Genomic DNA, 23,194 nt, shown 5'->3' with positions numbered 1-23,194 from the left:
TCTCTCTCTCTCTCTTTCTCTTTCTCTTTCTCTTTGGTGTACTCATGCACACGCGCACACACACACACACGCACTTGATCTTTGCGTATTCTCCATCGCAAAGGCTCATAAGCTCCAGTTCTCAGTCCCTCTTAATTTTGAATTTTATCTCAAACATGCTATCTTTTACTCTAATATCAACAGCCATTTGCTTCTGCTGCACACACACACACACAGATTTTCTCCTTGTGCTGTCACTCAGTTTGAAATAAAATGTTGACGTGGCTGCCATCAGGGCCCTTTGGTACTCCTTCTCATCTCTTCTGCTTTCTTTTAAACTCCTCCTTAGCCCCAGATACCCCAAACTCTCTGAGCAGATGAGTAATATTCCTTCTCCGGGTTTACTCACTGGACAGTAGGGCATCCAAGACTCCAAACAGCTGTTCTATAATTATACAAGCAGCAGGAGGCAGACAATCAATACTCTTTTTACCCTTTTCCTCCACCCGGGCGGCCTGGTGGTTAGCGAGGCCGCCCCTGTAATCAGAGGTCACTGGTTTAATCTCTGCAACAGCCAATGTGCCCATCAGCAACCGTGCTCTGTTGGAGCGTCCTTGACAGTGACATTGCTCACTTACCTTCTGACTACTTTTTAATTGCTTTAAGATATATATGGAAGGGGAGTTATTGCAGATGAGCGTGATTCCCTCACAAGTATTTATGTTTGAAAGCTCTTAAAGCTGTAGTGCGTAGTTTCTGTCTCCCCCATGAGGAATTCTAAGTAATTCTAACAATTCTGTCGGTGCATCCACATGACACAAACCTTCCGTGATCGCGCAAGGAAAGTAACGGACGTTCATTATTATGAAAAAGTTACGCACTAAAGCTTTAAATATAAAACCTCTGTATGAGATGATTCTGAGACAACAATATAATTGTAGTAAATGAATGCAAAGATTGGCTCCACAGGGTATTATTGTATGTGGTTGCTTTATAGCACAGCTTCACTTCACATTAACTTTACTCCCACTGTTGACTAGCCTGTTATTAGGGCTGAGAAATGAATTGCATTTGTATCAAATTTGCAATTCAGAAGAGTGAACTTTCAATGCACAAGAGCTGACATTTTAATGCCTTTCTATATTATAAAGCTACAGCCAGCGGGCAGTTAGCTTAGATTATGTTAGCATAAAGACTAGGAACAGGGGCAAGCAGCTAGTCTGGGTCAGTCCAAAGGTAACAAATCAGCCTACCAGCACCTCTAAAGCTCACCAATTAAGAAATGATATCTCATTTGTTTAAATCCCTTCACAAATCGGAGTATAAATACATGTTGTGGTTTTCTAGGGCCAGGCTAGCTGATTCCTTCTGTTTCCAGTCTTTGTGCTACACTAAGCTAACCGGCTGCTGGCTTTTTTTTTTAACATGGTATTGATCTTTCCATCTAACTAGAGAAGGCAAGAAATCAAATAAGTGTATTTCCCAAAATATCCAGCTATTCATTCAATAATATTGTGTATTGAATTAGCTCATCCAGCCCGTAAAGCTCGGTTAGCATAAGCAGCTAAAGTGCAGAGTACTCTCTTAGTATATGTGAGCTTAAATTCAAGTATTTTCTTTACTTTGAAGGTAGCTTTTCTCTCTCTGGCTGACTGATTTGAAAAATATAATCTCTCGTAGGATCATTCAACCTGGCAAAGCAACGAGCAAGGTGTGATTGTTTTCATGTAGAAACAGGCTCAATTTTAATTATGTCTGGTAGAGGAATGAGATGGAGGCTCAGGGATTTCTCCACTATTGTCTCGCGTGTTTAAAGGTAATTGTGCCAAAGGTTTCAAAGTTAATTTGGAAAAGATAAAGTGATTTTTAAAACCACCCCACATCACACCTTATAATCAGAGTCGTATTGTCTGTTTAGAGGTTGAATAATGTCCCGAAGTAATAATAATAATAATAATGAGGAGGTTCAGAAGTTAAAGTGATCTGTTCAGTAATCTGCAGGCATGCTGAATGGATGCATGTGCAAGCCAGAATAATAATGTGTGTGTCTGTGTGTTCCATACCTGTCCTTGACTATGAGAGCACTTAGAAAGTAGAATTTTCACCTTGAAAATGAATCAATCTGCTGAGTCCCAGAACAATGGGATTATGCCAGTAGGTTGATATAATATTTGTTGTCAGTACAAATAAACTTGTTTCAAGGTGTTGGTCGAACATTGACAGGAGTTGAATTGTCTGCCATAGGAAGTCATTAATAAAAGTTTGTATTCTCAGTAGGCATAATGTAAGTTTTTGGACTCACAAGATTTTAGGATGCAGTCCCATGCAGCAACATTCAGTCTCTGTCTAACATAGACGTTTTATCTCAGTTTGGTGCAGAACGCTGCATTTTAACATGTCGGTGAAGCTTTCACCTGCAATTTCTCACATCCTCGACTGGCAAGTGGCATGTCTGATAACTTTCATTTCCTCTGCTTCTTTTCATGGCTCGCTCCTTTAACCTGGCTCCCAGGAATGCAATAAACCTCAGGTACCGTATCTATTAACAATGTTGTTTGTCGTGTGTTTACTGTATGTGAGTGTGTGTGTGTTCTGCTTTTCTGCGTTTCCTAGCTGCCTGTGTTTGTGTTTCCACTGGTGCTTTTATCTGCGTCTGTTCCCCATTTGTGGTATCTGTAGCTTCTGGTAGACTCCCTTAATAAATACTCTAACTTCCATTTGCTGGCATTGAGGCTGATAAAGGCGCAGAGGGAAGCCTGCATCACACTTCAATTGTATTACCTCTACAGCAACAACATAACGCTCTGTCTTCTGCTCATACATATTATCCTGTTTTTGATCTAAAAAAATGAGCATGCTTGGTTGAGAATGGACTTCATCACGTCGCCGGCTGATGAAAGAGAAATGATAAACATCACTCTGGTACAGCTTATGGGCCTGTAAACTGAGATAATGGCAACAATTTAGCTGATTGAGGTGCTTCATATCTCAAACACCGTGCCTCTCTGCTGATGTGCTTGGTAATGGTCTTTTGGCTCTATGGATTATATTATTCCTGCTGTGTGGGTGTGGTTCTGTTGGGTCTTGCCTCACTGTTGAGGCAATCTACTGATGGTGCTGTTAATGTGCTAAGTGTTGTGATTATGATGGCTTTGAAAGACATTTATCCAAGCATAACAAAGCTGTTCAAAGATGAATTCACCATTTGTACTGCATGTACACCTAGTATTGCCATTCCCCAATTGGTCTGGAACCAGTATATTTCATATTTCAGTATTTCATCATGGAGTCCTGCCGTGTCCGAGCAGAAATGGATGATGAGGAAGAGGTTTAAAAGATCAGAGCTCAAGGTGTTGAGCAGTCAGACCTGCTGAGAAATTGGAAAGCAGAGAGAACAAACCTGCCACTCTCGGCCGCAGCAAAGCCGTGCTCCTATTTTTAGAGCTGTCCTTAGTGACAACCTGCTCGGATTCAGCTGTGCAGATACAAAAGCCTCAGTTTTGAATAGACATGTAGGAACCGTAGCGGTGAAAGAAAAACGGTTCATTGTACACTTTTCTTTTTCTCTTGCTTTCTTGCCTCCTGCATTCCTTCATCTTTGGGTGTTTGTCTAAATTTATTCAGAGGAGCTTTTTAAGGCTGCATCTAACGATTATTTCATTTTCGATTAATGGTCAAAAATAATCTATCAATCAATCATTTGCCCCATAAAATGCCGTAAAATAGAAAAAAAGACTTGCCAGACAAAACCATTTAATTTACTGTGATTTCAGATGCTGGAACCTGTGAATAATTGGTATTTTTGCTTAAAACGTGAACGATGAATCAATCATTAAAATACTTGCCGATACATTTATTGGTTATTGACTAATCATTTCAGCCCTAGAGCTTTTATGTTATTTTTAAATCAGTAAAGACGGTAAAAATAAAAGCATTATTGTCAATTGTAGTGTGTCTTTCTTTGTTTTGTTAAATTTAACACCCAAGTGTCTCTTTCCCAGCACAGACACCAAAAGCAATATCAGTATTTATAGTTATTAATAGCCAAATATTAGACTTTGATGGAAATAGAACAGATATTTTTGGTAGTGTTCATACTCGATAACACAGCTGAAATTGTGCCTTGTGCAAATGAGGAAAACGAGCTACTCATTTACATCTGGCTGTGGTTCATTTCTCAACCGGTGTTACAGAACATGCTTACTGACATTTGATTCGCTTTTCATGTCAGTTTTGACATTCAAAGACCTTTTTTTCAAGTTGAATATTTTCGATAGGGTTGACAGATGACATTTATTTCGATGGTAATGAGCCTGCATGGCGAGGATAACAAAGTACGCAGTTTTTTGTTGTTTGTGTCTCTTATATTTGATGAAAATCTCTCACAGCAGAAGTGTTTGATCTGTTCAATGTGGGCTGGCGTCGGATGCTGCAGGAAATACTTGATCTATTAATAATGATCCTGATTCTGCTTGTCTGGTTAAGTAAGGTTTAAAATATGTTTTGTATGAGACTAAAAAATACAAATTGTAGAACTGTCTTGCTTCATGTTGGGTGCACATGTTTGGTGGATGCATCTCAATGTCACAAGGCTGTGATCATAGTGGTTTGGTGTTTTAGTTCAGTTTAAAATGGTAGTCTTGCATACATAAAAAAAGAGACTTTTATTAAACCTTCACATAATGTTGTACTTATATGTCTGCAACACCGGGTTAATAATGGCCATGATGTACCCTATTCTTACGTAAAGTCGCATCTGATGAACTGTTAAGCTGTAAAAGATTATATCAATTAACACTTCAGATTTCACATGAGCCATTACTGCTCACCTAGAGATCCATTTGTATCTGACTTGACGCACCTTCCATCAAATAATCTTAATAATGAATAATCTCCATCTGACATAATCTCCACCCTAGACTTTTCCCTTTTACACATCAACAGTTTTACCCCTCATAGTTGTATGTATTTAAAGCGAGCTAGCCAAGTAGTTTGAATATTGGATATTTGAGAGACACTGTGATAGTTCCAGCCTTAAATGTGTTGCACTGCATTACATTCTGGTTCATTGAGGCTACTGTTTGTGGGGAAACTGCCTCTTGCGTGATGGCTTTCATCCTGTGTGGTTTTAGTAAGCAGTGCAAATCATAAAACACCACCATATTGTCTCAATTTGACCAATTATCTTCCGAAATATGAGCAACATTTTTGTTCTGCTAAGGCCTGTAGTGCCTTTAGAAGATATAGCCAGAGCTGTTTTTAGCATGGCGATTTCCGTCTGTCCTTCAGTCTACCACATTGGTCCAGACCAAAATATCTCAACTGTTGGTTGGATGGGTTGCCATGAAAGTTGCTGTGTGTGTCCCATTCAAAATTATACCTGCTAAACATCAGCATGCTAGCATTGTCATTTTGAGAAGCATGCTGATGTTAACATAGCTCAGATTTCCTTTCTCTCCCTTTCCTTCTGATATGGAAAGGACAGAAACAGGAACATTGGGCAAGAAACATAAAGGTGAAAGTTGCTCCCTGTAGCTGATTAATACACTAAGATCACTTCACTCCTTCACGCCCCCACCAGCATTGCACAGTTAAAGACCTCCAGTTCATAACCTTCGACAGTTAGTCTATAACCTTAACCGGAAACCTGTAGTTACTGATCAGCTTTTCACTCACTTGTCAACAATCTTACTTTGCCACTTATTCTCCAAGAGCTTCTCTTTTCATTCACTTTTTTTGATTGATGCACCTTGTAGCAGGAGAGCGACAGATGTTTCGCCCCTGTGAACCTACAAGTGTAATCTTTAAAACGTGCCCTGCTGCCTGTGTTATTGCCAAATTATTTTCAGAGCAGCATGCAGGTGACAACAGCTTGATAAATGAATTAATCCCTTGGGCTGTAGCAGCTACGAAAATGTAGTCTTTATTAGATCATCTCTCTCGTTCTAACGAAGCTATTTAGAGCCGTCGTAATGGGACCGACTTCAAGGATTAATGCACAGAGCTGGCAGTCAGGAGCGCTGTATTTCCTCTACATGAGGCCTTTTGTTGGCTTACAAACACAGTCACTGAACAAGGATAGACACAGATCAATAAATCAGAGTATGTTGAGTTTGAGCTTATAATAGCCACTGTGTGTCCATGAGAAGTCACGTGTTCTATTGAAATGCATGAGCAAGATACTGAAAAAACTACCAGCTCACTCATTGTCATGTAGGATGTAGGACGTTTCTTTGTCTGGTGATATATGATTTAGTTTTGTTTGATTGGATCCTGACTGGTTGTTCCTACAGGCTGTCAGATGTTCAAAGTGCAGGTTTTTTTCCCCTGGCGTTCTTGATATCCTTGTCTTCTTGGTTAGAAAATCTCCTCTGCACTGCAGAATTGTCAGTGGTTAAATGTTAAGTAGAAGCCTGGCAACAGTTTTTCTTATTGTCAAACAAATTCCATGAAATGACCAAAACAAAAAATGTATTGATCCTACTAACTAGAGATGGTCCGATACCATTTTTTGCTTCCCTATACCGATACCTGAACTTGCGTATCGGCCGATACCAAGTACCGATCCGATACCAGTGCGTCATATATTTTATTATGTTTTAAGAACTGTATACTACTATCCCTGTATGGATATGATTTCTATATTTGTTGTTGGTCTGGCTCAGGTTAAACTCTTTGTGGAACATGAATGCCACAGAACGTTCTTTTATTATGCAGTTTAACAGTCAGTTATAACGGAAAAAGAACATAAATAAACTACTTTAACGTAGATTTTCTTTAGGGCTTTATTACGTGGTATCGGATCGGTGCGTAAACTCCAGTACTTCCCGATACCGATACCAGCGTTTTAGGCAGTATCGGAGCCGTAGAACATCTCTACTACTAACAAGTATTGTCTGTGTATCCAAGGCCTATATCTCTCATTCTTCTTTGCTCCATTAAAACATAATTTAGCCACACCATGTTCCTTCATTATGATGAAGTTTGCCACACACCATCCTGCTCCTGTACATACTCACCAGTGCACCAAACACACGTATTAATCTGATGCTGAAAATAGTCCCTAACAAATGCACAATTTACTTGTATAGGGTAACTTTTGCTAAAAACTACAGTGTCCAGCTTTTTTTTCACCTTTTTTAAAAATGACCCTGCATATTCATATGTGACCAGTTTTTAAAGACTTGCATATTCAGGGAAAACAAGTCTGCAGGTAATGAAGAACGCTGGTACCAAAAAAGTCAGTTGATTCGAGAAGAGCGGTACCATACAGTGTAAATGTGGCTTTTATGTCCCACAAACACAGAATTGTGGGTGAGGAGCTGAAATACTGAGCCTTAGTAATCTATCTCAGCTGTGTTATGATTTCGATGCAGAAAATATGCAGAAAAATCTCATCTTGCTCTGCTGGTTGTGTGCTCTGTGAACTGGGGGCTTATACTCTATTTCTAAACATAAATGGCAAAAAGTAGAATTTAGGAGTTAATGTAGGTGGATGGCAGATGTTGACATGTAATGATACGTTTTTCTGGTAACACCCTTAAAACTCTTGCCTGTGTGTATCATATGTTGGTGCACGGGCGTGTCATCCAGCAGTGTAATGAGGTTTTTATGACTCTAATGCTACGCATCAGCAAGCAAAACACCATCACATGGCCAACCTTACAAATGCAATGAACAATTGCACCCGCGGCGGGTTCACAGACTGTTTACAAATGGTAGATAGGGCACCGCCCCCCACCTCGTGCATTTAGCACACACTGCTATTGAGCACGAGTACATTAATGTTATTCTCAAGTGGCGTTTTCACGTCACTGTCACAATCCTCTAAGATCGATGCTCCCCTGCCTTTCCCTTTACATTTAGCTTGTGATTAGTCAGTAAACAGATTAATTGGCTTGTTTGTTCCTAGAGAGCTTTAAACGAAGGGGGTTGGGCAGGAAGATCTGATATTCCCCAGACACGACCCCGTTGCCGCGGTGATGTAATGATGCCCCGGTCCTCTTCGCCCCTCCCCTGGCAATTGTCTGAGACGTTAATAACAGGCTGCACAGCAAAGCACCTGAGCTTTTTTGTTGTGGTGATACATTACATCATGGCTCGGTGCAGGAGAGGTGATGTCATACTGGGTCTCCAGCTTCCCTCCCCCTCACATCCTCCCACACAGCTCCCCAGTTCTTTGACTGGAGCAGCTCCAAAACCAGCAAACATTATGCTGCTTTCTAGGCATTGTCTGAGGCAGAGCATCCAGGCTCTTTATATACAGCATAACAAAAAGCTCCAGCCTCGGAGATCTGCGTACATCAAAAAAATTTACGTTTCAAATGCTCAAAATGTGCACTAACCTCATCCAAAAAAAATTTTTTATATTTGTGGGAGTTTGTATGCTGGTGTTTGAACAATTTCTTCACATTTTAAACCCAATTTAGCTCAGTCTCAGCATCATGATTCTTTTAAAGCTGCAACTTATTATTATTTTTTATTGCCCGTTTTGATTTTTGAGCTATTGGCAAATAAATTGTTAAAAAAAGATGTTCCCAGAACCCAAGGTGACATCTTCCGGTATCTTGTTTTGTCTAACTCACAGTCAAAGTCTTAAAAAATATACAATGTAATAAAATAAAATAGAAAAACAGCTGCGATCAATACATGTTTGGCATTTTCACTACATTAATAACTTAAACAAATAGTCAATCATAAAAATATTTGTAGTAGTAGTAGTTTCAGTGCTTGGTTTAGTTGCTCCTTTTTCTTAATATGCGAAGTATTGCAGCTTTATACTGTTATATTGTACTCAAAGGAATTGACTTGTTCTGTGTCTTATTTTTTTTAAACATCAAAATGACAAGAAAATAACAGCAGTGGAACAGGACAGCAGAGAAATGATTGACACCATCAACATTTCAGAAAAATGGTGTGACAACTAAATGACAACTACTTTTTGAGGTGTGACACTTCTTGATGAAGTGAGCTATAAAGCGTAAATTATGACAGCTCTAGTTGGTAATATAAATTCTTTTTGTGTCTTGGTTGTGAACTGAATTGGATGTTGTTTTTGTGATGTGGATATATACTGCAGCAGCTCTGTTGTTTATTGTCTTGGTTGGCCTTTAAACCCCTCCATTGTTCCCTGTGACGTCTTTTTGTCATTTAAAGTGCCATCCTAATATCTCTGTCTGTCAGGAGACCTTCATATATGGGACCATCTATGTATGTATCCAATATCCAGAGTCTCTAGAGGCATGGCCTGCCATCTGAGCACACACAGAATACATATTTTCCCTCTTGCTTTTGCTCTCACAAAGCAGAAAGGTGTAACGTATTGTTTATTTGTTGGTGACGCTGCTGCTCATTGTACTACAGCTGACTAAAGTTAAAGTGGAGGCATAATGCCACTTCTAGTGTATCTTCTCTTTTACACACACACACACACACACACACACACACACACACACACACACACACACACACACGGCTCCCCTCCCTCCTCCCTCCTCCATTTTGCCTTGTCTAGCTGCTTCTGTCGCCACAGCAACTGAAAGCCCTGGAGGGTGTGTAGGGGGCTGGATGGCTGTGTGTGTGTGGGGGGGGGGGTGTTCTCAGCCAGTTGCCATGGCTATTTCAGCTGAGTGACAGAGTGACATCATTGCTGCCAGTCTCTGTGCTCATTTTGAATACTTTTTTTCTCCTCCATCTTCCAGCTTCATCTCTGTCTTTTTACTCATTCTCTCGAGAAATTACGCTACTCTTTTCCCATTTTCTGTGTGCCTACCTCCTTGACTTACTCTCACTCTCTCAAGAGGAAGTGCTGCTGTCTCCATTTCTGTCTCCCCGCCCAGGAAATGGCTTTCCTTCATTCCGTTACTATGCCAACCGGCTCCAGCCGCGGTCTTGTGCCGGAGTGAGCGTGGTAATGGCATTACCCGCACTGTGCTCCTCTCCTCCCTCCATCCCTTCACCCTTCTATCATCCATCTAGCTACCTTTTGAATGTATGTACTTCCTCCCACCTCTCGACTGTGTGTCAGCTCTTAACTAACGTTTTGCTCTTGTGTGTCACCCCCTTTCGTCTCTCCCTCTCATCTCTCCTCCTCACTTTCATTTTCTCATCCGCCCTTCTCCTCTTTCTATCTCTCTCTATCTGCGCTGGGGGTGTAGTAAGCCTTCCAGAGGGACACAACCATAGTGGCTGCTCTCACTGTCTGGCAAGGAGGAGGTCCTTATCCCCCCAAAAAAAAACCTCCACATCCAGCATCAACCCACCTCCCCTCCTCCACCCCCTGACACACATACATACACACACACACACACACACACCCGCCCGCCCGCTCCCGTTACAAACAAACCGCTGGGTTTAACGTACAGTACCACGGTGGAGGCTGCAGGCGTCTCAGTCTTCAAATAATGTAATCGTGCATAAAGGCGTTTGTGTTTCCGAGTGTGTAGCTTTACTTTCGAGAGAGGGAGGGAAGAAAGAGGGAAAGGCGGAGGGAGCAAACGTGAGTGAAAGTGTTGTCAGCCATTTTTTTCTCATCTTTTCCTGTTTTCTGCTTTATTATCGGCGCGCCGCTGTCCTCCGGCCGGAGATGTGATTGTCAAGTGCACGGAAAGAAAACAAATCTGTCTCGTCTTCGCTTGGATAAAAGGATATTTCTTTTTATCTCTCCTCCTCCTCCTCCTCCTCTTTGGTTTTAATATATTTCTGTGGGAAGCAGCGGGGAGGCTGGGATAAACGCAGAAGCTGGTGTTGGTTTGGAGAGCCTAATCAGGCCAAGGAACAGCGGATACTCCCCAAACTGTCAAGCCGCCGCCTCCTTCCAGAGAGACAGAGCAGCCGAGGGAGGGGAGAGGGCAGGCGGTTTGGATGAAGATGGGGCTCTATGCTGTAGCATAGAGCAGGTCCGGGATGTTAGATTTTAGCCCGGTGAACATTTTTTCATTATGAAACCATTAGCAGCATCAGACAGCAATGGAGTCCCGAGCCAGCAAGATAAAACCCCGGTAAGTAGCCTATCGACGTGCAACGTCTTCTCTTCAGCTTTCTTTTTTTTTCTTCTTCTCTCTCTCTCTCTCCCTCATTTATGACCCACTAGATATGATTACCGGCCGTATAATGGACGTGCATCGGATTTCTATCGAGCCTCCACAAGATGAATGAACGCAGGGCAGGCCAAGGACGCGTCAGAAACCCGACCGGGCTCACCAGAGGCTGATTATTGCCCTGTCGAGCCTCCGATGTGTGTCAGTGTGTTGTACTAGAAACGGCCGCCATGTGCTTGCTGTCACTCACGCGCGCAGACACAAGCACACTCGCGTGAATGTTAAGGACTCTATACATAATAGGTTAGGCTAAATATATTTTTAACAAATATAATGACCATGTCAGTACGCTATGTGGCTAATAATCATTCAATAACGCATTGTGTCGATGCCCTTACAGAATTTCCCTTTGGTTAAAGGCGCACACTCACATCCAGCGGTGCACATGTGTGTGTTTAACGACCGACGTCTCAGCCCTCGTTATGTTTTACGACGCACTGAGATGACAATATTTGATTGCAGGTCCCTAGCATGTGCCCATGAAATGAATCACGCCAGGTGTCTTTTGCATTGGTGATAAGTAAAATCTGTACAAGCAAAACATCAGGGTGGTTTGACTGGAGGTGATGTCATGTGTGCAGAAATGAAGCTGCCCTAAATTCTGTTACCCCACCTCTTCACCTCCGTGAGCTGTTACAGCCCTGGTATGGCGTTATCGTAGGCTACGTGATGCAGAACGAGTTACTTTAAAGCAGAAAATGACTACAGGAATACAGCTGATATTTTTGGGGTGTTTCTGCCTCACAGCCAAAGTACTAGTTTGACCCTTTAGTTAATATGGTGCTGCTGCTGGTGGCGCTGTCCGTGGTGCTGGAAGCAGCTCCAGCAGACACTCGGGAGGCTTGTGCTGATCTGCACTTGAACGGTAAATGGATTGATCGGCTGTCAGCGCGTGCTGGCATCATTAACAAGTCGGGACCACATAGACACACAGAGGCAGGGCTGTAAATCACACTGATAGTCGGTTCCTGGTTCACAGAGCACAGATGCTGAACGAAAAATCACCTTAATATTCCTATAATAGTCATAGATGTGTCATTGTTGATGACATATCTCATCCACCTTCCTGGCAGTTTGTGCAGCAGGGAGGCCTTATACTGTAGGATACCAAGGGCCCCAATAATCTCTTTCTAAGAGGCTATTTTTCATAACACCTAAAACTATATAATTGCATGTTTAAAACCTAATTATGAACCCAATTTTATTTTACTTAAAAGAATGCAATGTATTACATTTTATTTAACGCTTTTTATATGCAAAAGGATACTCTTCATGTGGATACTAATGTTTCCTCTAACATCTCTGGGATTTTACAAGGTTTTAGGTACTACATACAGTGTGGTGCTCAATAGTATATTGATGTTGAATATACAGTACCTTGATGTCAGCACAATTGGCATGTCTTGCTAATGTAGTATGATTGTAATAATCTATAGTATTAGTATATAGTATAAGTCATTAAGTCATTTCAGTAATAACCTCATTGAAATAGATCTTTCAACATTGATTTGACTGGTTTTCCAGGAATCTAGCAAACACACTTGGCCAAGTGAGGAGTATCATAGGGTTACTACTTTTAACAAAGCAAAACAACAAATTTGTTGTCAAGTAGCATTAGCAGTAGTATCATTTTAATTCAACAATTGTTATTGGCAGGATGGAATGTTTTTTACAGCCAAAACACGATGAAAACTTGACACACGTCCACTTCAAGTTAGACAAAACAAGCAGACAAATCAGAAAGTTAACACAAGTAGGTAATAAAATAAAATATAGTGAGACATGGGTGCTGTAACTAAGTTTGGCTTGTTTTGCAATTATCTTTCAGCATGTTAGTTAGCTATATATTCTGCTGTTTTGTTTTTTCTTGGAGAAGCTCTTTAGATTTGTATGTTTACCTCTTCGGTCTCTTTTCTTTTTTTATCTTCTCTGTCTAACCCCTTCATTTGATTTTTGTTTTCTTATGTTTTTAGCATACAAATGGAGGCTTGAGTAAATATTCATTTAGCCCAGCGGGAAACCCACCATGGGTAGAGTCAATAACAGCCACCAGATGTTATTACAGGAATGATGACACCATAGTAGGCTCATGACCATTGGTTGCTATATGTATTATTCCCTGATTGCTTATATCCTCTGGAGACCTGTGATTTCCATTCTTATAGCTGCAGTTTATCTTTATTGCAACAAGGCACACGTTGACGCCATCATAGTACAATTAAAGTTGATTTATTAGGTTTTTATGGACATTTATGGCTTTATCTTTTGGTGAGTGTGTGGCCATGGATGCTGTCTCCTTATCTTTCAACATTGTAATGAAATAATGTCTATGCACTCAAGGCAAAGGCCCAAATGTTTTAGCCTTCCTGGGCTAAATCAGGTGACTAGACACGGAGACTCTTCTCTTTTCCACTAATATAACATGTTTTTCTTTATTTACTTGCAGTTTTGTCCCTTATAATCTTGCTAACCACTGGCAGTAATATGAAAACTGTATAAACAAACATACTTTTTGGAGATTTGTTACGCATCCACTAACATTCGCACATAATAACATAACATAATTGACATCTGGAACAGCAATGATTGTAATAGCAGTAAAGTGGACTATATTTCTCCATTGTAGGGAATCATCACCCCTTGTCTAACTGCTGGTCTGTGTGGTACTGACTGGTGGAGCTGTAACTAGGGAGGGGAAAGCCCAGAGAGCATATCAGGCCCATTTAATCGGACACCCTGCCGAAAGGGTTTTAATCTCTTGATCCATGAGGCTCAGGAAAACGAGAAGCTGTCACCATGGTCAGGGGAAACTCTGGGATGTGTCTCTTAGCCTTCCAATATTGGCTGCTCTCCATTTTTTAAACAAGTAAACAAAGTTAAAACCACATGTGAAATGTTGAAAGGAGCAGCACAGCTTCAGGCGCTTTTAGATGCTTAAAATCAGAAAGAGAGATTATTTTGTTGTTGTGTTTTGCTCCATAATTTAAACCTATTAAACCAACAATTTACATTTCACTCCTTTCATAGGAAATATGAGGGTGTTTTCGAGACCCATTAATGCTTTGTACACCAGGCAGGGTTAAATTTCTGAGCTTGGCCACCCACAGTATTGGACATCTAGTTTAGCACAGATTCACTCCCAATATATAAAGGCGGTAAAGAGATTGAGAACCAGCCAGCGCTTCCACCCAGGGCTTCCACCCAGCAATCTAGGTCATTAGGTCTACAGTGTAATTTAAGGAGTGCCACATCTGCTCACATGTAGGCAGAGCTGAGTGTTGTGGCTTGAGCATTAGAGCGATGCTTAATCCTCCTGTGACAGCTGATTGTACGTATTTTAGGCTCGAGGTTCTGCAGCGCTCACTTCATTTGTTTGTGAGAGAGCACCGAATTCGGAGCAAAGGAGTGCAGAGAGACCGAAATAAGGTAGGAGAAAAATCACAGTTTCGTGCTATGGTTGGTGGTGAGCATATCGCTAATATATTTAAGCAATAGCGTGCTTGTACAGACTCAGCAGATCGATTTGGGTTAAGAACGCACTGCACATGTATTGCTGTGTCGTCGTGCCACTGATTGGAAAAGCGTAATGAGTGTGTGTCATTATTGTTGTGCTGGTATCCATCTTGGCCCAGTCTCTTGCATGCCATTGGGCTGAAGAGGTGAATGGCTCACATGCTTATAGACCGAATGGACGCTGGCTTATTGGCTGACAGACAGATGACCTAAATGAGTGGAGAGAAAGGATTAGGTGTTTATTATCCTCTCCCTTATCCCTCTTTCCTGCCCTCTCTTTATCTCTCCTCCTTTCCAGGGGGAGGGGCTTGTAGTTTATGGGGGTTTGTTGGGAGGAGGTGGGACCTTTCTAGCTGGTTGTGGAAATCAGTGGGGGTATTATTATTGACATACAGACCACTCCAGTGGCTAGTTGGAAGGCCATATCGATAGACACCATGTACTCTCAATAATGAAAATATTCAATTTACTCTCTGTGCACTTCCTTTCATTGAATGTGCAACCAGACTGAAGAGTATGTTAATAAATTAGGTATTTAATTGTACAGGTTTTCTTTGATTCCTATTGGGCAGTGGTGTTTTTAAATTGTATTCATTTATATTCTGAAAGGATAAGGCTGGTGATATTCTGTATTTTTGTGATTGTCAACAACCCCAAAAATGGGCTAGTCCCTCTCCCAATAAAGTTAAGGCCTCAAAGCCACAACACTCTTACAACAGATGTCCAGTAATGCATATAAATGGTCATATCGGTAGCTCCAACATAACTCCACTTCTAAAGTTTGTATTACACGAGAGTGATAAACTGCACCATAATTTATTTTGGTCCCAGTAGTCATCAGAGGCAATTGTGATGAGGCTCCATCACTACAGTTACAAACAAAGAGACACTAACACAATAACGCCCAGCCGGTAATAATAACAACGTGGAAGTCAGCTGGAGGCGTTCAGAGTGAAGGCGACCAGACGAGGGGATGGGAAATAGCAGCCTGAGGGGAGTTAGTGAATGACTGGGCCCTCCGGTCGACCATTTTGGTTAGTGCAGTCATCCAGATAATTAAACGTGATGGCAATCTTTGACACAGTGTAGTCACATCACACCTCAGTGCCACAGGAGCTGCACTGTCTGGCTCTCTCGTCACTGACACATAAAGGCGCTTTGCGAGTAGATATTTCTTATTTTCTAATTTTTTCCCCTCACAAACAGCTCAGAAGGGTCTCCAAATATCTTGTCACACATTCTGCCAAATCAATTCAGTGCCACAACACCTCCAAGCTCTTCAATTTTATTGTGGTTCTGTCTCAAAGGGCAGATCATGAATATTGAGAAGTCCTTTATATTACTACTTAACTATTTTCCAATATTCCACAGTGATAATTCTGACAGCAAAACCACCCATTTCCAGAACTCTTTAATTAAGCCGTAATGTAGACTGGTGCTTCAGAAGCTGTGACGTTTTCTCAGAGTATGTTCAAGAGCAGATGACGGCTCATACCCATTTAGTTGCAAATGAACCTCCCAAGATGTATTTCTATCCAATCTATTCCATTTGTCATTGAAGAAAGACTTCATAGTGTTGCCAATGTTGAGGCCAATTTCCATCCAATTATCTGAGGCAGGGTAGTTATTTACAGCCCAAAGTGCATTTTGAGGCAGATGACACTGACGCCCAGACTACTTTTCTTCAGAGACCATTTTACCTTTTACAGCTCAGATGAGAAGAGCTAAAAGCCTGGCTGCACAATCTGTGTAATGTCACACCTACATCGGGATTCACTGAAGCACAATTTTCCCAATGAAATTCATAGTCTGGCCTTTATTTACTGGCACTGGGTTAAAAGTTTTTACTGTCCAGAAGAAACATATAAAATACATAAATAAAATTCAAAGTCTTGTTTACCATCCACATCTGAAATCATACAGCATGTAAAAGACTGTTAAACGTACTCTCTAGATGTTCAGATGTAGCTCTGATATCATATGATGAATGAAGCAACCTAGTTAAATCAGCCACATTTGACTTTTAGGTGTAAACATTTAATATTGATGATCTGCCACAGCCAGAAGTGGATGTTAAAACGGCTCAGGGCGGGCCCCCCCCCCCCCCCCCTGAGTATCAAATATATATTGGTAAATAAAACATTTAGCTATAAAATATTAACTATCTATACACTCCATGAACCAGTTCCTGCAGTTTGATTAAATTCATAATTCACCCCTGTGGCTTTTTTTGTCAGAAATGATGGGCTCATTTCGAAAACACTAGCCTATATATTGTGCACATTTAAAAAGTAATATATGAAATGTCAGTTGAAATTTAAACCATAATATTTACAGATTGTAAATCAAACTTATGTTAATATGTTTTAAATAGAAGATATCATATAGCCAATTACTGATGTACTGTCATTATAGGTACAATTTAATCTAATAGTTGAATTTCCCCAAGGATGGAATAATAACCAAACTTCTAATTTCATTAGAATAGCACATTTGTCTAACTGTATACCTGTTGGAAACCAAAGTGTTTATGCATAGTACAGTAGTATACTGTACAGTCGTATACTGTATAGTAGTATACTGTACTATGCATCAACATTTATTTTTTAAAGCGTAACTCGCCAAAATGCAACCTAGGGTGTCAAACCTTCGTTTAAAAGCATAATTAGGATGGAAGCCCCACTTTTAAGATTTACAGTATTCTCGTTTTCGATCAAATGGCCTTTTGAATGGGAGTGCTAGGGGCACTACTATGATCGCATCAAAATCGCTATTTTTAAAACATTAAGAAGGCTCGACACAACATGACACTTTGCTCAAAGTATCACCAGGGGCTCTACACATGAACTCAGCATTGAGAACATTGTTTGTGTACACAGTTTACTAAAAAAGGTTTTGAGCGACTAACTTTAGCAGTTGTTGTTTACACTATCCGCCATCTTGTCAGTCAAAAAGAATCGATCTCCGAATGCGAATGAACGGACTCCAAAGGAGGAAATGTCATTCTTATATGAGGCTCCTTTTTCAACTACAAGGTCAATATTGTTTTTCACTAACGACAAAACAACAAATTATCCGTGCATTTATATGGAACTAAGCTTTAGGAGCTTTCCATCTTTACTCTCCTCCCTGTTACGTTGCATTCGGAGATCGACTATTTTTGACTGGCTCGATAGACGGCGACCAGAAAAACCAACAGCTACAGTGAGTTGTTAACACCTTTCTTTTTAATAAACTCTGTGTACACAATGTTCTCAATGCTCGTGTTCACGTGTAGAGCCCCTGGTAAACTTTGAGCAAAGTTTCATGTTGTATCGAGCCTTCTTAGTGTTTTAAAAATAGTGATTTTGATGCCATCATAGTAGTGCCCCTAGCACTCCCATTCAAAAGGCCATTTGACCGAAATTATGCTTTTAAACGAAAGTTTGACTCGGGTACATTCACAAAAACACCCTAGGTTGCATTTTGGCGAGAGTTTTTAAATTAAGTGTCAGAAAATAGTAAAAAACAAAAAAAAAGCCTTGCTTTAAACAGTCCAAACCCCTCATCTATTCAATTTATAATGGTAGACAACAGAGGAATGTGAAAAATACTCATACAGTAGTTAAGAAGTTGCCACCTGCAAATGTATGGCATTATTGCTTGAGAAGTATTGTAACATCTTTTAAACTATATATATAAAAACAGTACAGCATTTTCTTAAATAAAGACACAAATACTGTAGATGTACTAACTGCTATACTTGTTTTTATTTTAATCATCTGCGTCTTAAACAGTCAGCAGGGGGGTTTCTGATGGGTTTTACATTTCAGGGTCATCTCCATAGAGAAGTGGGTTGGCTCATTTACAATATGGCTAATTACAGCGGGGCTTTCTGTTACTTTATACAGTATTAATTACTCAGAGGGGTTTTCCCCCTTTTCTGCTTAGTGTTTATTTAGGTTATGCGAGTTGCGTGCTTTAATTAGGGTATTTCCTTGATGTATGCAGCACTTCTTGTTGGTTTACTCATAAAAAAGGAAGTTCCAGTCCAACAGCTAATATCACGAGCTGCATAAATGTTATAGCACTTTTCAATATGTCATTTGAACTGTTAGTTTGTCACTTAGACAATGAGGCTGAGTTCATGAGACCGATTAACATGAGGCTCCCTTTAAGACTTTTTGATAAATGGACAGCAGATTTAGTGTGCTCTTTAACTGACACATACAGTAGAGGGAGGGTGACGACAGAGACTTTTGTATTCACTCCTATGTTGTGTTAAACGTAATACGTTTATGACAGATTCTTAGGAAGTTGAATTAGTTAATTAACATCTCCTTTTTTTTTGCTTTGATTTAAAATTGTGTGTTGAGCTCTTGCAGTGGGACTAATTCATATGTTTCGTTCTGTTAACATTGTATAATCACAGCTGTGAAATAAAGACAAAGATAATCCATAGTATTCATGAATAGAAGAGTGTTTTAGGCTACTTTCTAATTAATATTAAAGGGGCAATATATTATGTCCCTGTAAAAGTTACATGCAAAAAAAAACAAAAAACAGCCACTGTTCACTTCAATAAAATGACCCGGCGGCCTCTGTTAAATGATGAAATAGGAAACAAATGCAGGGAAAAGAAAAAGAAGACATTTTCTTTACACTATGTCTTCAGACAAACTGATGGACAACATGCTGCTAAGTGTGTTGCTTCTTGGCTGGCAGCCAGCATGAGTGTTAGCGTGAGTGACCAGTGGTGACGGCTGAGCTGGCTGATACTGACCATCTGTGGGGTATGTTGTGTGTGTGTATGTGCAGCTCCCTGCAGACTTCAGCAGACTACACCTGGCCGACGCCTTGCACCCACAGGTGACCCACGTCTCCTCCAGCCACTCAGGATGTAGTATCACCAGCGACTCTGGAAGCAGCAGCCTGTCAGACATTTATCAGGTAAGGACGCCCCCCCATTGGCCCTTGATCCCCAGTTTGGACTCCACTGGATAGTTCAGTAGGTGTGATAGTTTGATAACCGGACGAACACGAAACAGGTTGGCCCTGTGAGATTAAACCTCTCCCAGTCTAGCTAGGGTCGTGGTTCTTCAGCCAATTTTCTTTTCTTGTCTTTTTTGCTCACAGTTAAATAAATATGAAGCTGCTATCAGCAGGTGCTTAGCTTAGCATAACTGAAAGACTGGAGGCGCCACTTGTTTGTACGCTTTGGTTTTTGTACAGATTAAACAAACATGTTTATTAGTTTTATTATGTTTAAGCGGTAGAGGTGCTGGTAGAATATTTTTTTAAACCTTTTTAGATAGAGCCTTTTCCAGGCTAATGTGAAGCTAAGCTTACCATGTTGGCTCTAGCTTTTTATAAACTGTACACAGACATGAGTGTGGTTTTAAAATGCTCATGTAATTTTCAGCAACAAAGCAAAATGAGCATTTTTATAAACTTTTGAAACAAATGGCTATCTATTGATATGGGTTTAACTTCCTTTGACAGTGGCATGTGTTTTTGTTCGCTTACTTTCTAGTTAAAACTAACATGATATGGTAACGAGTGTAGAGCATGAAATAAACTTTCAGCTAATGGTTCTAATCAAACCTGTGTGAATAAATGAAGTAACAGGGTTGAACTGAAGCCCAGCTCATGTTATTCCAAGTTGGGGAGACTCTCCTTGGTGAAATGACAAATATGCCTCTGGGACCGCAGGTTAGTCTCATTAAGTAGGATGAGAAAATTTGGGAAGAATGTAAATGCTTGGCAGACAAGGGGGCTATGAGACACTAATAGGACACTGTCACTGCTCAACGGGGGACGAGCAGACAGGCGGGTGGCTGTGAGCAGGTGGTCCAGCCTACGTCCTGACTCCAGCTGTGACGTACAATCTCGTGTGATAGTAGGGGTGAGAATCACCAGAGGCCTCACGTCACGATATCATCACGATACTTATGTCACGATACGATATTATTGCGATTTTAAACATGTTGCAATATTCTGCGATATGTTGCCATGTATTACCTTTTTTCCCAACTTCAAATTTTTCCCGATTTAAAATGATGGCCCCTAAAGGAAACTTTGTCAACATCTGTTTTATCTAAAAAGATACATTTCTCTGTTTGTTCATCTCACTTTAATTTTATTGCTGCAAAATGGGATTGTCAAGCAGACAAACTGATCAACAAATACATAATAATAGATTGATACTTGGCGTCTGTGTATCAAGGCAGTATTGCCACGGAAAATATCGCGATACAATGCTGTATCGATCCCCCCCCCACCCCTATGTAATAAGAGATTTATGAGGTAAATAACACACGACTCAGCTCAAAAGAACACACAAAATCTTGTGACTGTGGACGACGTGCCCCAAAACCCTGCAACTAATCCTCTTAACACAGAGCACCCACCCTATTGGCTCCTAATACTGCCACCTGCTGTGTGCCTATTTGTGTGTTTGTAAGTGTGCTCAGGGGCATCAGTCAGAATCACTTTGTTTTTTTTGGACCTCTTCTTGGCTCGTGTTTGTGTTTGCTGAAGCATTAGGTCAAATTGTTTGAATACAGCTTTATAATTGCGTGTTAGGCCTGTATGAGCGTGTGTTATCGCATAGGTGTGTGTGTATTTGTTATGTTTGTTCCATGCTGGGGCTGGCTAGGGCAGGTTGAACAGGCTCTCCTGTCCCTAGTCTGTGATCCTGGTCTTACAGCCATCTGCTTGCTCTTTTCTCTCTCTCTCTCTCTCTAAAACACACTGCCCTGTCTTTTTTCTTTAGGCTCTCGATTCCAACTCTTAACAGCTTTCAATCTACTTGTAGCAACAGCTGCTCTATCTTTGAGTGCTATGTGCTATATATATACTCACTCAAACACCTGAACTTATGTCTCAATCTCCATGTGATCAAACGTCTCTGCTAACTGGTGATCGACTTTTTATGTGTGCTTGTGCTATATCTGTTTTACTTCTTGGACAGGTATTATGCAAGCTGTTTTGTCTGTACACTTTTCTTCACAGTCCTGTGTAATTACTGTTTCGAATTAGAGCTTAAACAATTAGTAAATTCTTAGAAAATGAATCTGCAACTATTTTGTCCTCTTGAAGCAGAAATGCCAAACATTTTCTGGTGCGAGAGTCCTATATTTGAAGATTTACTTTTAAGTTAGTAAACTAAATATTTTGGGGCTTTGAACGGTTAGTTGGACAAACAAGCAATATGAAAGTGGCCCTTTAGGCTCTGGGAAATTGTGGGAGGCATTTTCAACATGTTATAAACCTTGATGAATCAATTAATTGAGAAAATACTTGGCAGGTTAATCAGTAATGAAAATAATCTGTATGTGCAGCCTCGTTTCAATTCAACCGAAGTCAACTAGCTGAGAGAAAGCTTCTGGTGAATTAAAACCATGCAGTTTCTTTCTACTTGTGTTGTGAGTAGTATACATGACAAATGGATGTGTTTCATAGTTTAGTTTAAATATGTCTTAAAGGTCTGAAGAAATAAATTGATCCAGTAATTCACAAGAACGTATAAAATATATTTATATTGCAGAAATATTTCTATTTGCCTCTTCTCTTAATCATCTCCTGACCTCTCAGACTAATCTTAAGACTGCTTGGAGTTACTGTTACGCCACCCCTGTAATGAGGATGAAGTAGCAGTTGTTAAATAAAGGAGGTAGTTTTACTTTTACTTAAGTCAGCTAGTCTTCAGGGTCGAACTGCTTTATGCTCACAAGCCCTCACTAACTTTTAGAGCATTCACAGACTCCGCACACAACGATGTTGAAATACATAAAATGTACAAGCAGTAAAACATGGAGGAAAGGATTCAAACTCATCTTACAGTCCTGGGGTACGTGACATGACTTCCCACCAAACTGTTTGTTTTATGCAACATTACTTTTTTTATTGTGAGCTAAAGCTGCACCCTGCAGATTTCAGAGTTAATAAAGTGGCGTAGTAGATCACAAGCGGTGTTTGTGGTCTTCACTGGGGGGGGTGCTTCCTGAATAAACGGGTCAAGGGAAGCCTGGTTCTTTACACTTGAGACCACAGGACGTTGATGGTACAAAGAAACATGGTGTTAGATATATATATATATATATATATATATATATATATATATATATAATTTTAGAGTTACAGAGCAGATAGGGGTACAGCTTGTTGATGGTAAAGCATTGAACACCCTGCTGTCTCTAATCTCCACAGCCTCCTTTGGCCTGGACAATTGAAGCACCCCGGGAGGAGTCTCACGTCACCGGCAACATGGCCGCTGTTTTGTGTCTGAATAAAACATGAAATTGGTCCTTCAGAAGGACTTTGAAAGCATTGATCCAAGAATAGCCCTGATGAAATATTAATAACACCTGACTTGCCTGCTGACTTGTAATGCTTACTGCGCATTGATGGATTTTTGATGCATAGATGACAGGAAAACGAGCCTGTCCACGGATACAAAGCCACACAGGCAACCTGAAATACAGCGTGCTCACTCTCAGGTTTCATCTCCATGTAAAATAAAATTACCTCACTGTGGCATCTATGAAGGAAGATGCATCCTCACTTAAATATGTATTTGCTGCAGATAACAAGTGTGGTGAACCTGTCTGGTGTGTCCTCTG

The 23,194-nt window shown here is 40.5% G+C and overlaps 1 protein-coding gene across 10 annotated transcripts in view; it reads left to right on the top strand.

Moving 5' to 3' along the window:
• The window catches only part of rapgef2b (Rap guanine nucleotide exchange factor 2b), a 117,468-nt gene that overhangs the window by 65,067 nt on the left and 29,207 nt on the right, over positions 1–23,194 (top strand). For 7 of the 10 annotated variants that reach the window (XM_078260120.1, XM_078260124.1, XM_078260122.1 and 4 more), the window contains 2 exons: positions 2,492–2,509; positions 19,389–19,520. The exons of 1 other annotated variant lie outside the window; for it this stretch is intronic. In XM_078260120.1, the coding sequence (XP_078116246.1) occupies positions 2,492–2,509; positions 19,389–19,520 (150 nt within the window). The remainder of the gene's footprint in view (positions 1–2,491; positions 2,510–19,388; positions 19,521–23,194) is intronic. 2 more of the 10 variants (XM_078260125.1, XM_078260123.1) reach the window with 1 other exon arrangement.

This window comes from Sander vitreus, chromosome 10 (genome assembly GCF_031162955.1).
Source record: "Sander vitreus isolate 19-12246 chromosome 10, sanVit1, whole genome shotgun sequence".
In the NCBI taxonomy this organism is placed as follows: domain Eukaryota; kingdom Metazoa; phylum Chordata; class Actinopteri; order Perciformes; family Percidae; genus Sander; species Sander vitreus.
The sequence above is the reverse complement of the archived record's forward strand: the minus strand, read 5'-3'. Positions and strand labels throughout refer to the sequence as shown.